Raw genomic sequence first — 16,162 nt, forward strand, 5'->3', positions numbered from 1 at the left:
ATACAGTTTTTTTCAGTAATTGGTTAAGTTGATTTTTTTTAGTGTGCAGAAATTGTATCAACTGACTCTTGTGTAAGGAGGGGGCTGTGGTGACCAGAGACTCCCTTACATCACAGTTTCCCTTTACACCAGAGTCGGCAGCATCACCTTTTACATTAGTGTCCTCTATGTTCTCCTTATGTCAGCGTCCACAGAGTTCCCGCATACACTGTAATATGTTTTTTGCCTTTTGTTATAATTTAAACACATTGGCAAATCACACTAGTTACATGTGCGATTAGCACAATATATAGCTTAGATATTGATAATTGCACTGTTTTGCACTAAAATTGGCCATTTTATGTACTTTTTAAAGTGTGCATAAAAAAATGTGGATCTGCCAGTAAATTTCATGATTTTTACAAGTAAAAAAATTGATGCTGTTTGCAAATTTTGGGCACCCTTTCAGTAAATTTCACTTCAGGAGGTTGTGAACACTGTACCCCAGTAAAGTGCCCCTCTCCCCCCGCTATGTATCCTGAGTACCGCTTGTCCATCTCCGGTGTCCAGGACTGACATAGCAGGTGCTACTGGTAAAGGGTAGGGAGAAGAGCAGACACACGTCAGCTCTCCTCTATTCTCCTTCCTGACCCGGAAGCAACATTGACAGTTTCCCCGGCCATCAAGGCCGGGAAAGAATGTAATGCAATGCAATCTACACTGCATTACATTCATGACTGAATGCATGGTAACATTGATTATGTAACATCAGCATTGTATCAGATTGTAACACGTATAGTAGAGCTGCACTGTTAAAAAAAAAAAAAAAAATAAGGAAAGTTTATCACAAATTGCTCAGTGCTGAGAAATAAAAAAAAAAACAATGTATCATTTGGTTCTTTTAGATCAAGGGGATGAACCTCAGTCTGCAAATTAGGGGAGTTTAACCACTTAAAGACTAAGCCTTTTTCTGACACTTGTTGCTTACAAGTTAACATCAATATTTTTGGCTAGAAAATTACTTAAAACCCCCAATTATTATATATATATTTTTAGTGGAGACCCTAGAGAATAAAATAGCGGTTGTTGCAATATTTTTTGTCACACTGTATTTTCACAGTTTTTTTGGGAAAAAATACACTGAATGAATTTAAAAAAAATTAGCCCAAGTTTTTTTGTATAATGTGAAAGATGATATTACACCAAGAATGGTGATCTTTACCCTAAGTCAAACAATTATGCTTCTCATTTTATCTAGAATTGTGCAGCTCTAATGTATAGGGACCCTAATAAGCAGGATATTCACAAAAAGGGTATGTGAAGTTGGACATTACCATGGGGGCATTTAACAAAGCAAAAAAAAATGTTTTTAAATACAGTAAATGTGACACAGTAAAAAAAAGTCCTTTAAATTACTTGCTTGGGTGAAGCCTTTAGGCTATATGCGGTGTTACAGAACAGTACTTTTTTGAGGTGTAATTTATATTTTGACTTTTGCATTGTGCTTTTGCAGCAAGCAGTGGCATTCAAATCGTATTAATTTCAATGTTCAAAGGTTATGGTTTTTAGGTAGTTCTGGCTATGACACCTGATTTTTTTTTTCCATCTAGCAGAAATAGGTCTGAATTGAATGGTGAAAGCGGCAGCCACAAAAGATCTAAAAGCTATCGGAAAGTTTATTTTTTTAAAAACCCTCAACTTCATACATACGGGACAGTGGAAAAACAGTTTAACAGTAAAGAGCTGCTAGTTTCACACAATCACACTGCATTGTCTTAAAAATTTAACAAATTTAGCAAAAGTATAATACCTCAATAGAATGCCAAAAAGCAATAAACGAACTACAAAATCATATTCCCAAAATTCCCTTCCATCCCTGTATACTCAAATACATACCCAAATTATTCCCAAATATTACAAATATAGATTTCAGGTATGTGTTTGGCATAAATTGTCTAACTTAAGAACACTAAATCAGAGCTGACATAGGCAGCAAATAGCAGGAGACGAGGCAGGTTTTATCTTGCAAAAATTAGTGTGCCATCAGTAGGCACAAATATTGTTAAGTGGCTGGACAGTATGTAAGCAGCTTTGTTAGGCTGTAATAAAAGAGGGGTTATGAGAGAGGTTTTATCTTGAAATATAAATTAGAGTGCATTATTTGAGAGGCAATAGACGCAAAATATTGTAGAGTGGCTATACAGTGCACCTGAAGATGGCAGATGGCATCGGCTTCCACCTGGAAGTGCAAAAAAGACTACACTATAACTGTCCTAAGTCCTAGCTTCTGGGCTCCACAGTGTGCTGCAATCCCTCCCCTACATAATGAAAAATCCTGGCCTGAGTTTCAGATTCTCACCAGAATTTTTTGATACACGCTCTTTTACACCTGCCTCTAGGGCCCGGCCTTTTGGCTAGGACCAGAGGAATTTTTGATTCCTGGCCGGAGGGCCTGGTCATTGTATTGCACAATGGCCACCTTTTCACTCTCCTCTTCACTATCCCTTTCCTCACTTTTTATTTATTTTATTTGTGTTGTGTGTGTCATGTTTGTCACTTTCACGTTTTGATGAGTAGGGTGTCGGTCCTCGGACCTATCCTGAAAGTCTTGTGGGAGGGTGGACATAGGCCTTCTGGCTTGGTCCGCCCTCTATTGGGGGGCCTACCTTTGGGGAAGCCCCATAGTACCAAGTACCTAGGAGGTTCTGTTTCGGCAGACCTCCCGGGGAAAGGAGGTCTTCCGGCTTTGGCTGGAAGACCACTGATGAGTCTGGTACCTCAGTCCCTGTCTGGAGCCTAATGCTCCGGGGGATCAGGGTATGGTCCTTCCTAGTGGAGGACATCAGACACCCGTCTGCACTTTTTAGTTTTTCACTCTTTATGTGTGTGCACTTTTTTTATGCACCGGGTGGAAGTTTTTTGGGTGTGTTTTGCACGCCATGGGCTTTTTCAATCAAAAAACAGATTTTTTTTTTAATTTTTTTGTTTATTCTGTTGAAACCATGTAAATATGTACTCTCAGAATCACACAGATGGGCAACAACATCCCTGAAATTACAAACAGCAAAAAATCCACTATGTGTGGGACTTTGAGGGTGCTCAGATATGTATACAATATGCACCACTGTTAACATATTGATACCTTTATTCAAATTTTTCTAAGACATTAAAAGTGCAACAAGCATGGCCTAGTTAACCTTCCTGGTGCAGTGTACTTACCTTGTCCCCAGGATCATGCAATGTCCCTTCACTGTGTTTGTGGGCTCTGTCCTCTGCCCAATGCCTCTGCCAACAGCTACTGTGTAATAAATTAGAATCACTTGCAGAATTGAGAGATAGTGAATTGTGGTGAAATTCATTTTATTTTATTTTATTATATTATTATTTTTTATAGTTATTTATTATATTCTAATTTATGATTTTGTCTTTCAAATTTTATCATACCCGGGATGTCTACTAGACTCTTGTTTGGACAGATTTGAGTGTGTTATTGCTAAGAATTACAGGCCTACAATAGAAAACGCCAAATTTATATGCAAAACAATTGTACCGCTTTGAGACAAACAATACATGAATCGCTTTTGTGTTTTCCGAATATCCCATTTCTTCAGACTCTGTGAAACGGCAATAGTAAAAACACAATATGTTCAGATTCAATAAATTAATTATATAACAGCAATTCATGTGATTTACAATATATACAGCACAAAATATATTTATTTTATTTTACCGAATAATAGAATCAGGAAGCTGGGGACCACCAACATTCCATTGCACAGAGCATTTTTATTTAATTTTAAGCATACAATCCTAGGCTGTCTATCCTTTCTCAGAGCATTGAAACTCAAAGCAGCACTTGACAACACCTATCCCTTCTCATGCCAGGTTTTACTGGCACAAAAAAAAAAAAGTGTTAGGAAGATCAAGTATATGGCCATGACCGAAAATATGCACATGTGCATGGCACAGCTCATGGGCCACTATATAGAATCAGGGCTGTGTCTGCATCTGCGCATGTGCATTATTGTGAATTAAATTGCACATCTGGCACTGCTATTTGGTGCTCAGTAGCCTGTTTAAGGCATTATAGAATTAAGAAGAATTGCTGAGAGGTTGCCAACTTCAGTGACTTGTGACCAGACCTGCCCTGATTATCCTGTGTTTTGACATTAATCATAGCTATGATTAAGCACCATTAACGGTGCGAAACGTATCAGTTATCATCTGGACCTGTATCTCTGTTTGATGTATGGATTAAGCTTTATTTAATAAAGGCATTATTTTGGAGTTCAGCCATCTATTTTCCATTTTCTGCCTTTCGACTTTGCTGAGCTGGCACCCTTCATCTTCTATATACTAGTATGGTGTGAACACAAGCGATACCACCTGGAGTGGTAATTGCCTTGAGTGGGCATTTGAAGAACTAGCTATCATTTGGTTGTTTTGGGCACGTATTGATCCTCAAACATATTTTTGGGGGTACAGATCTGCATAGTTTGGTAAGTAGATTTTAACCCAACCACTAAAAACTCAAATAAGCTTTAACTTGATAATACTCCTTGTAAAGGCTATTTTTATTTTAATCACTACCTTTGATGAAAAAACTACTGGTACTACTGATGTAAAGGTCCTTGTTTGGGCACTTTTTGTTATGGGGGATGACAACGCTCTGTCTCTTTCTCCTATAATCCCTTGTCTATATATTACACTGTCACATTATTTTTTGACAAAAATATAGGCCTTTTGGTTGATGCATAGTTCACTGTTGTCACCATTTAAAATAGACTTTACATGAAAGTAAAAATTATTATTTGACTTTGGGGGTGAGGAGCTTTCAATAGAGAAGAACGTTAATTTTCATGGAAGGTCATTAACCACTTGCTTACTGGGCACTTAAACACCCTTCCTGCCCAGACCAATTTTCAGCTTTCGGTGCTCTCACACTTTGAATGACAATTACTCAGTCATGCAACACTGTACCCAAATGAATTTTTTGTCCTTTTTTTCCCACAAATAGAGCTTTCTTTTGGTGGTATTTGATCACCTCTGGGGTTTTTATTTTTTGCGCTATAAATGAAAAAAGACCAAAAATTTTGAAAAAAACACATATTTCTTTGTTTCTGTGACAGAATACTGCAAATTATTAATTTTTCTTCATACATTTTGGCCACAATTTATACTGCTACATATCTTTGGTAAAAATAACCCAAATTAGTGGATATTATTTGGTCTTTGTGAAAGTTAGAGAGTCTACAAGCTGTGGTGCGAATCGCACAATATTGATCACATCTGATGTACTGGTGGACTATCTCGCTTCTTGTGACCCGAACAAGTCAGGAAAGTACAAATACCCCCCAAATGACCCCTTTTTGGAAAGTAGACATTCCAAGGTATTTAGTAAGAGGCATAGTGAGCTTTTTGATGTTGTCATTTTTTTCCCACAATTCTTTGCAAAATTAAGATTTTTCATTTTTTTTTTTCTCCACAAAATTGTCATTGTAATAGGTTATTTCTCTCACGTGGCATGTGTATACCACAAATGACACCCCCCCCAAAAAATTCTGCTACTCCTCCTAAGTATTACAATACCACATGTGTGGGACTTTTTCACAGCCTGGCCACATAGAGAGGCCCAACATGCAGGTAGCGCCATCATGTGTTCTAGGAACATAAATTACACATCTAACTTGTTGACTATTTATTACACTTTTGAAGCACCAGGACAATGACACGTGACACTGATGACAGATGGCACTGATATGTGGCAATGATGACACTTATACGTGGCACTGATGACAGATGGCACTAATATGTGGCACTGATGACAGATGGCACTAATATGTGGCACTGATGACACGTGGCTCTTATACGTGGCACTGATGACACGTGGCACTAATACGTGGCACTGAAGACACGTGGCACTAATACGTGGCACTGATGACAGATGGCACTAATACGTGGCACTAATACGTGCCACCGATGACAGATGGCACTAATACATGGCACCGATGACGCGTGACACTGATGACAGATGGCACTAATAAGTGGCATTGACGACAAGTGACACTGACAACAGATGGCACGTGACACTGACAGGTGGCACTGATGACAGATGGCACTAATATGTGGCACTGATGACAGATGGCACTATGTGGCACTGATGACACGTGGCACTGATGACAGATGGCACTTATACGTGGCACTGATGACAAATGACACTGGGGACAAATGGCACTGACAACCGGTGGTACTGGGGGCAGGTGGCACTGGGGGCAGGTAGCACTGGGGTGGATGGCACTGGGGGCAGGTAGCACTGGGGTGGATGGCACTGGGGCGGATGGCACTGGGGCAGGATGGCACTGCTGGGGGAGGATGGATGGCACTGCTAGGGGAGGATGGCATTTTTTTTTTTTTTAAACAAAGCAAAGCAGAACGGCTGCCGCTGCAGCCGTTCATCTCTCCCCTCTCACACTCTGTCTGTGTGAGGAGGGAGAGCGGCGCTGAGAGATGATCTCATATGTTTACATATGAGATCATCTCCCATTGGACACGCCGATCGCGCTGTAAACGGCCGCTGTGATTGGCCGTTTACAGCGATCTGTGTTTGCCTGTCCCCGGGGGACACAGCGAACACAGAACTTCCGCGATGCGCGCCCGCGGCGGCGCGCATTGCGGAAGTAAACATTAGGACGTCCAGGGACGGCCTCCCGGACGAACGCGCCTGCTCTACGGCCGTCATTCGGCTATAGGGCGGGCGCGAGGTGGTTAAAAAAATGTGAAAAAAACAATTGCAGCTAGTATCAATTAGTAAATATGCCCTGTTAAATATGCATGCTGTATTACGACCGTAGAGCACATGGTTGTAAATTGGCTACAGGACAATAGCAGAATTGAGATGTAAGTATAAAAAAAAGAAAATATATATATATCTCCCTTCCCAAACCCCCAAATTCTCCAGCATACACAGCATTTTTGTTTTACATTTAGTTAAGTATTGCAGTACTTTACCTGGCAGTGCCTACAACCCCTACACTACTCTCTCGATATGCAGTTTGTGAGTAAAACTCCCTATGGTTTCCCTATCACAGCTAAAACACATTGGGGTTGATTTAATGGGGAGTGCAAAATATGGTGCAGCTGTAAATGGTAGCCAATCAGCTTCTAACTTCAGCTTGTTCATTGAAGCTTTGAGAAAAAACATGAAAGCTGATTGGTTTCTGTGTAGAGCTGCGCCAGATTTTGCACTCTCCAGTTTTAGTAAATAAACCCCATTGTCAATATGGCAGCTGGCATCCAGCCCTTTCAAAGTGAGGGGGTTGGCTTATCCAAAAGCCCCATATTGGCCCCTCTAAGCTAGCTGACATTTGCTAAAAGTCCAGGCAATGTATTTTTATTACTATAGAGAATTAGTTGCACGCCTGAAGCTCATCATCCCTTGTATTCAGGAAGACCCAGAGATCTAAGAGATTGTAAATAAAGAAGGGACCAATCCAAGCCCCAAAAGTGACCAATAGCTTTTATGTCCTTAATATGAAAGCTATACTTGTTTTAAGCTATTATTCTCATATTTCTTTTTGTTAATATTTCAAACTCAATTTTTAAATCAGTTTTTTTTTATTTACAATATCTGATTTATAAATGTAAATTTAACACAGAACAAAGGATTTCTAGAGCATTATGTGTAATTTAAGACTGGGTTCACACCTATGTGAATTGGATGCGTATTTTTCCACATCCAATTGGTATAGCAGGAGAATGTGACTGCCTCTCTATGGAGCTGGTTCACATATCTCCAGGGTGGCTGCGGAGCGAACTGCACAGAAACTGTGCGACTTTGGCTCAGTTTCAGGGCCAAATTCAGAAAAAGATTCGGGCCTGATTCGTCCCTGAACCGGAGAATAAGGATGAGCCAAACACCCCCCTGTTCGGTTCGCACCAGAACCTGCGAACAGACCTAAACTTTGTGTGAACTTTAGAACCCTATTAAAGTCTATGGGACTCGAATGTTCAAAATTTAAAGTGCTAATTTTAAAGGCTAATATGCAAGTTATTGTCCTAAAAATTGTTTGGGGACCTGCCTGGGTCCTGCCCCAGGGGACATGTATCAATGCAAAAAAAGTTTTAAAAACAGCCGTTTTTCCGGGAGCAGTGATTTTAATAATGCTTTTTTTTTTATCAATGACTTTCAATGACTGTTCTCTGTATTCCAGGGAGCCGACAATTCATTATAGCCGCAAGTGATTTTAAATGACTTTTTTTCCTGCAGAAAAGACACTTTGTACAGGGACAGTTCTAAGCACGGGAAACATGCGCCCCTTCACAGGCATACTATAGACACCCCCCCAGGTACGAAATTTAAAGGAATATTACACTTTTATTGTTTCACTTTAAGCATTATTAAAATCACCGCTCCCCGAAAAATGGCCGTTTTTAAAACTTTTCTTTGCATTGATACATGTCCCCTGTGGCAGGACCCAGGTCCCCAAACACTTTTTGGGACAATAACTTGCATATTAGCCTTTAAAATTAGCACTTTAGATTTCTCCCATAGACTTGTACAGGGTGTCCCGCGGCTTTTCGAATTTGACGCGAATACCCCAAATTGTTCACTGTTTGCCGAACAGGCGAATAGGCAATGTTCGAGTCGAACATGAGTTCGACTGGAACTTGAAGCTCATCCCTACCAGAGAACAAGGACACATTGCATTCCTGTGAGATCCGCAGCCAGTTCCAGTGTAAACAGAGCCTAAAGAGACAGCATAGCAGATGCTACCTAACTTACAGGCTTGCACTGTATGACAGGCGGTCAGTGCTGACAACTGGAGCTGAGCTATCCAATAAGAGAACAGTCACTGGTATAACTCATTCATTGGTGTTAAAGCATACAGGGAAAACCATGTGAAAGGAACCTAAACTTACCTGTTTACTGGATAGAAGGCTGCATAATATTACATAGTTACATAGTATAGTAGGGGAGGTTGAAAAAAGACACAAATCCATCAAGTCCAACATATGTGTATGATTATATGTCAGTATTACATTGTATATCCCTATATGTTGTGGTCATTCAGGTGCTTAGCTAATCATTTTTGAAACTATCAATGCCCCCCGCTGAAACCACCGCTCTTACAGTAAAGAACCCTCTACGCAGTTTAAGGTTAAACCTCTTTTCTTCTCATTTTAGTGAGTGTCCACGTGTCTTATTAAACTCCCTTCCGCAAAATAGTTTTATCTCTATTGTGGGGTCACCAGTATGGTATTTGTATATTGAAATCATATCCCCTCTCAAGTGTTTCTTCTCCAGAGAGAATAAGTTCAGTGGTAGCAACCTTTCCTCATAACTAATATCCTCCAGACCCTTTATCAGCTTTGTTGCCCTTCTTTGTACTTTGTGCCCAGAACTGAACAGCATACTCCAGCTGAGGCTAGACCAAAGTCTTGTAGAGTGGAAGAATTATCGCTTTATCCCTGTAGTGAATCCCTTTTTTAACCACTTCAGCCCCGGAAGATTTAGCTGCTGAATGACCGGGCCCTTTTTTGCGAATCGGCACAGTGTGTCGCTTTAACTGAAAATTGCATGGTCATGCGACGCTGCACCCAAACAGAATTGATGTCCTTTTTTTCCCACAAATATATAAATATTTCTTTTGGAGGTATTTGATCATCCAATTTTTTTTTTTGCACTATAAACAAATAGCGTCAATTATGAAAAAAACACAATATTTTGTACTTTCTCTATAGTAAATATCCCCATTTTTTTTAAAAAAAGCTACATTTTTCTCAGTTTAGGCCGATATGTAATCTTCTACATATTTTTGAAAAAAATGCAATTTTTTTACTTTTTGCTATAATAAATATCCCCAAAAATATATAAAAAAAAATGTTTTTCCTCAGTTTAAGCCGATATGTATTCTTCTACATATTTTTGTTAAAAAAAATAGCAATAAACGTATATTGATTGGTTTGTACAAAAGTTATAGAATCTACAAAATTCTGGGTCCAATGACATTTATACAGCGATCAGTGCTATAAAAGTGCACTGATTACTGTAAAAATGGCACTAACAGGGAAAGGGTTAACCCTAGGTAGCGATCAAGGGGTTAACTGTGTTCCCTGTGTGTGTTTCTAACTGTAGGGGCAGGGGACTGATCTAGAGGAAATGACAGATCGTGGTTCCTAGCTATTAGGAATTCATGATCTGTCTCTCCTCACAAAACAGAATAGGGATTTGTGTGTTTACACAAACACGTCCCTGTTCTGCCTTTCGTGCCTCTCATCGCGACTGCTGGCCACGAGCATCGGCACCCCCGCAGTGCAGCGGGTGTGTGCGCACCTGCTATCCCACTTAATGCCGCGAACACAGGGGCGGACTGTATGGCCTACTTAGTCCGCCGAAACACATTTCAGCGGACAGTCCACTCGTGTGTGGGCTTCAGCGGACTATTTCAGCGTGCAGTCCGGCGTACTAAGTATTTCGGATTTTTCGAAATTCTGTCCGTCGTACTCGCATTTCAGCGGACAATCCGCCCGTGTGTATGCCAGTCCGCCGTACTTTTGAAATGAGCGGACTTTTCCCGCCCGGAGAAAAGTCCGCTCATTTCGAGCGGGTATCCAGGTAGGCGGGGCCAGCGACGTCTCCTTCGCCTGGTTTGGACTTAAAGGGGAACCCCAACGACGAAAAAAAACGGCCTGGGGGTCCCCCCCAAGTCCACAACAGACCCTTGTCCGAGCACGCTACCCGGCCGGCCAGGAAAGGGGGCGAGCGAGCCCACCCCAAAGCACCTTGTCCCCATGTTGATGAGGACAAGGGCCTCTTCCCGACAACCCTGGCCGTTGGTTGTCGGGGTCTGCGGGCGGGGGGCTTATGGGACTCCGGGAGCCCCCTTTAATAAGGGGGCCCCCGGATACCGGCCCCCCACCCTATGTGAATGAGTATGGGGTACAATGTACCCCTACCCATTCACCTGTAAAATAAAAGTACAAAAAAAAAAACACAACACACGAGATCAACGACATCAACCCATGTGACCAACCCATGTGACATAAAGCCATGTGACACCGCCCCTTGTCCCTATATAAGTGGCCGCGCAGCGCGGCCCTGGCATTGTGGCCGGAGAGAGCGTCGAGTCAACATCTCCTGGAGAAGAAGGAGAAGAAGAAGAAGAACGGAAGGCGGCGGCGAAAGAAGACTGGGCCACCGCCTGTAAAAGAGCTATAAGAAGGCGCGGTGGCCCGGCAGAAGAACCGAAGAGGGGGACAAGACCCCCGAAGTCGGGAGAAGAGGCCGGCGGCGAGGAAGAAAGCCGGACTCCTCCGCTAGCAAAAGAGCTACAAGAAGATAGCGGAGGAGTCCGGCGAGAAGACCCCCGAAGACGGAAGACCCCCGGAGCTGTGCAATAAAGTATTTTATCTCGTGTGTTGTGTTTTTTTTTGTACTTTTATTTTACAGGTGAATGGGTAGGGGTACATTGTACCCCATACTCATTCACATAGGGTGGGGGGCCGGTATCCGGGGGCCCCCTTATTAAAGGGGGCTCCCGGATTCCCATAAGCCCCCCGCCCGCAGACCCCGACAACCAACGGCCAGGGTTGTCGGGAAGAGGCCCTTGTCCTCATCAACATGGGGACAAGGTGCTTTGGGGTGGGGGGGCCGCGCGGCCCCCCCTTCCCCAAGGCACCCCCCATGTTGAGGGCACGCGGCCTGGTACGGCTCAGGAGGGGGGGGCGCTCGCTCGCCCCCCTTTCCTGGCCGGCCGGGTAGCGTGCTCGGACAAGGGTCTGTTGTGGACTTGGGGGGACCCCCACGCCGATTTTTTTCGGCGTTGGGGTTCCCCTTTAAGTCCATACCAGGCGGCGGGGCAAGCGACGTCTCCTTCGCGGGCCCCGCCTACCTGGAGACGCGCTCGAAATGAGCGGACTTTCCTCCGCGTGTGTGGGCGAGTCCGTTCATTTCAAAAGTAGGGCGGATAGTACGGCGGACTTAGTACGCCGTATTAGTCCGCTGAAAAAGTGCCGTGTGTGGGCAAGTAGCCCGTTCGGAAATTCCGACGGACAGTCTGGCGGAAAGTACGCCAGACTAAGTACGTCATACAGTCTGCTCATGTGTACGCGGCATTAAAGGAGCCGACGTATTGCTATGATGGCTCACGGGATTGTGCCGACCTGCCGCAGCATAATGACGGCAGCTGGTCGGCAAGAGGTTAATGCATGCCAATATTCTATTTGCTTTGTTAGCAGCAGCTTGGCATTGCACGCCATTGCTGAGCCTATCATCTACTAGGACCCCCAGGTCCTTTTCCATCCTAGATTCCCCCAAAGGTTCACCCCCTAGTGAGTAGATTGCATTCATATTTTTGCAACCCAAATGCATTATTTTACATTTTGATACATTAAACCTCATTTGCCATGTAGTTGCTCATCCCATTAATTAATTAATTAATTTGTTCAGATCTTCTTGCAAGGTTTCCACATCCTGCAGAGAAGTTATTGCCCTGCTTAGCTTAGTGTCATCCGCAAATACAGAGATTGAGCTGTTTACCCCATCCTGCAGGTCCTGACCATCCCGAGTATTCCCCATTTATCACCACCCTCTGAACTCACCCTTGTAGCTATTTTTGTATAGTACAGTAAACGTTTACGGGGAACTGTGTTAAATGCTTTTGCAAAATCCAGATACACCACATCCATGGGCCTTCCTTTATCTAGATGGTAGCTCACCTCCTCATAGGTTAATAGATTGGTTTGGCAAGAACGATTCTTCATGAATCTATGCTGATTACTGCTAATGATACCGTTTTTATTACTAAAATCTTGTATAAAGTCCCTTATCATTCCCTCCAAGAGCTTGCATACTATTGATGTTAGGCTAGCTGGTCTGTAATTCCCAGGCATGCATTTTGGCCCTTTTTTAAATTGTTGTGCAATATATCATATGAACCTCCTACTTCATTATGTTTTAATACTAAAGTATGAATACCAATACATATTTCTTTGAGAATGTAAAAGTATAATTGAGATTGTCAGTATATGTTTATTGGGAATTTAGAGAGAATAATCCACTCTCGCCATATATGTAACCTCTTCATAAAGGATTCCACAGTACACCAAACAGTAGGAAAAAAGGGTATACTTAAGATATGCATATAGTCATCACCAACACATAGATAAAAGTTTCTTCATGCTTTTTTTTTTTACATGTAACACAAGTTTTAAAGCATCTATAGATTCTTGCAATTAAAACCATATAGAAAGGACCATTAAAATCTCACGTTTACATGCCATCGATTACCCATTATCCTACATATGATGATTTTCATGCACCAGGGTTCGTGGAAAAAAGTCCACTTTTTTCAAGGAATATATACAAATCAGATTGTAAATGCATATAGTATATGTGATCACTACATATACTATATGCACATATATATATATATATATATATATATATATATATATATATATATGTGTGTGTTATAAAACCCTTCAAAGACCTAAAATAATAAAATAATGGGTCATTACTTAGCAATAAAGCAGTACATTTCTATCCAATGACAAAATATGAACAAAATTGCTTGTGAAGCGGTGCCTGGAATGGGGAACTTCTACAACGAAGAGATAAAATAGGATGACAATAAAATGGGTGGATTTCAAAAGTTTGAAAACCAAAGAGATAGAAACTCCACAGTGGTTCCAGGGATCCCATCTACGTGCCTTATGTGAAGAAGACATCCTCAGGATACGGTAGGTCCATCTGTAGGGAACACCCAAACTGAGGCCAGTCATCATCTGCTAGGAAGAGAGAGAGTGCATATCCACACCTCTCTTTCCTTTTATCCCCCGCCAACTAGTCAGGTGACATTCATGCTGCGGCGTCATGATGTTGCAGGGCATTTTCACTGATGGTAATGCCAGTGCTTTTAGTTTTTTGGCCTCTGGAAAATAAAAAGAGAAGTATGGACTTCCAAAAAAACAAATTGATCTGATGCTGCATCTGTCCCCCACCAGCTCTGCAATGAGAACTGGGCAATCAAACACTGATGATCGCCCAGTTGTTCCCCTCCACTCTGAGCAGAGAGCCGGGACTGTCAGTCTGGGCTTTGAAGGGGGCAAGAGCGTCTGGCTCAGGCTTAGCTAGGTGCTGGTCCAGGCATCTAGGTAGATCCTGACCATATGTTTAGAATTTTTCAGAGCTTGGTCTGGCTGAGTGATGTCAGCCCGCTGTTGGCTGAAAACGGGTCACAATAGTACAGAACAAACTGTACTCCTGTGACCTACAGGAGAAGTATAGCCAAGAGAGCTTTAGCTATACTTCTTCTTTAAGGAAAGTCCATCTCTATGGCTTCAGGAATGGAGGACTAAGTTTATGTAGTTTATTGGCAGCTTCATTGTGCCATCATCTTTAAAACATTTAGGAACATTTGTGGGGACATATTTTCTAGGCACTAGACCACAACTATACAGGTATGCATTTTCTTTACAAATGTTTTGCAATATAAGAACACCATAGATCATTTAACTTTATATGCTACAGTGCATTTGCTAGGTCCTATTTCCATCTGGACTTGCATGATAGCTAGGGGTTTATATCAATTCATTTAGGACATTAGCCTCTATGTTTCCATAAAATTAAATTTTCATGTATTTTGAATAAAACATTGCAGGCATCCTATCTGGAACCAAGAAATCATACGCTAATGCATTTTGCAATGATATATCTGTTACATTTTGCCTGACTGCTCAGAGGACTGAATCTGGATTTTCTAATGTTTCCAGTCTTTATTCTAGTCTCCATGACTATACTGGGTGTCAGCACCATAATGGGTGTCTTCACCAACTCACTCATCATCACTGTGAACATCTCTGACAAAATGATGGGAAAGGCCCTAAGCGCCTCTGATCTTATTTTGGTTACAATGGGTGCAACTAATGTTCTGTTTCAGTTCCTAATGCTGGCAAATGATTTCCTAAGCTTTCTCAACAGTGATCTTTACTTTTCGGATGAGATTTACACTTTGTTCACAATCATGCTGAACATTCCAATTTACTCCAATTTCTGGTTCACAGTTTGTCTATCTGTCAATTATTGTCTGCAGATTGTTATCTTCACCAATCCACTTCTCATTCGGATTAAGTTAGCAGTTTCCCGACTAATACCTCATCTTCTCCTGGCCTCTTTTCTTATGGCAATGGCGACTGGCGTCCCTGCAGCCTGGAACTTGAACAAAGAAACTCCAAATTTAAACACCTCAAGCAATGAGACTGAGGAAATAAGTGGCGCTAAACTGAATATTTATTACTTCCTCACTTGTAACCTTATTAGCTGCTCTCTTCCTCTAATTTTAGTCGCTGTTGCCAATGGACTGATTATCAAGTCACTGTTAAATAACAATTCTGACAGAAATGTAAATGGAGAGCTGAGTACACGAGCTCAAGGTCGGATTCGAGCAGCAAGGACAATAAGCTGCCTTCTGCTGTTATATATTTTCTTCTATATATCAGAAATTCTAATGTTTATAGATGCCTTTCCTCCCAGCAGCCCAGGGTTCTGCATCTGTTTGATAGTTATTTATAGTTATTCTCCTTCACAATCTATTGTTCTCATTTTTGGAAGTCCCCGGCTGAAACAAGTGTCCTTAGAGTTACTTAGTTCTGTACATTCATTTAAAAAAGCAAAGACAAAGAAGCCAACTATTGCTTTTATTACACTTAAAACTACAAAAATAAATTTCCCACCCACAAAAATTTGTTTGTGGTATTTGTCCATTTGTTAAGGTATGACTAGCGTATTCCTAAAGAGAACATATAGTGTTTTGCGTATATTATCAATATTAATTAGGTCCAGACTCAGGATTTGTGTAAGGCCGCGTACACACGGGCGGACTGTTCGCCCAACCTTGTCCGCTGAACAGTGTTTGGGCGGACAGTCCGCTCGTGTGTGGGCTTTCAGCGGACAGTTTCAGCGGACAGTTGGACGGACAAAGTCTTTCGGAAATTCCGAAAAACTGTCCGCTGAAACTGTGTTTGAGCGAACAGTCCGCCCGTGTGTGGGCCTGTCCGCTGTACTTTCGAAATGAGCGGACTGTTCCCGCTCGGAAAGTCCGCCCATTTCGAGCGCGTGTACAGGTAGGCGGGGCCCGCGAAGGAGACATCGCGGGCTCCGCCGCCTGGAATGGGCTTAAAGGGG

At 42.0% G+C, this 16,162-nt stretch overlaps 1 protein-coding gene across 1 annotated transcript; it reads left to right on the forward strand.

The window, feature by feature from the left end:
• The first annotated feature begins 14,651 nt into the window (after window positions 1-14,651).
• LOC143987061 (taste receptor type 2 member 40-like) lies at window positions 14,652-15,749 on the forward strand. Its single transcript, XM_077485541.1, has one exon. It carries the CDS (start codon window positions 14,742-14,744, stop codon window positions 15,747-15,749), a length of 1,008 nt encoding a protein of 335 aa, XP_077341667.1. The 5' UTR covers window positions 14,652-14,741.
• Window positions 15,750-16,162: the final 413 nt, after the last annotated feature.

Source organism: Lithobates pipiens, unplaced genomic scaffold (assembly GCF_037356315.1).
Source record: "Lithobates pipiens isolate NorthernLeopardFrog02 unplaced genomic scaffold, aLitPip1_a1.2 Scaffold_1, whole genome shotgun sequence".
NCBI lineage: Eukaryota > Metazoa > Chordata > Amphibia > Anura > Ranidae > Lithobates > Lithobates pipiens.

Bases quoted from the DNA above. Each gene is read 5' to 3' on its own strand.
- LOC143987061 (XM_077485541.1), top strand. From the start codon at position 14,742: ATGTTTCCAGTCTTTATTCTAGTCTCCATGACTATACTGGGTGTCAGC.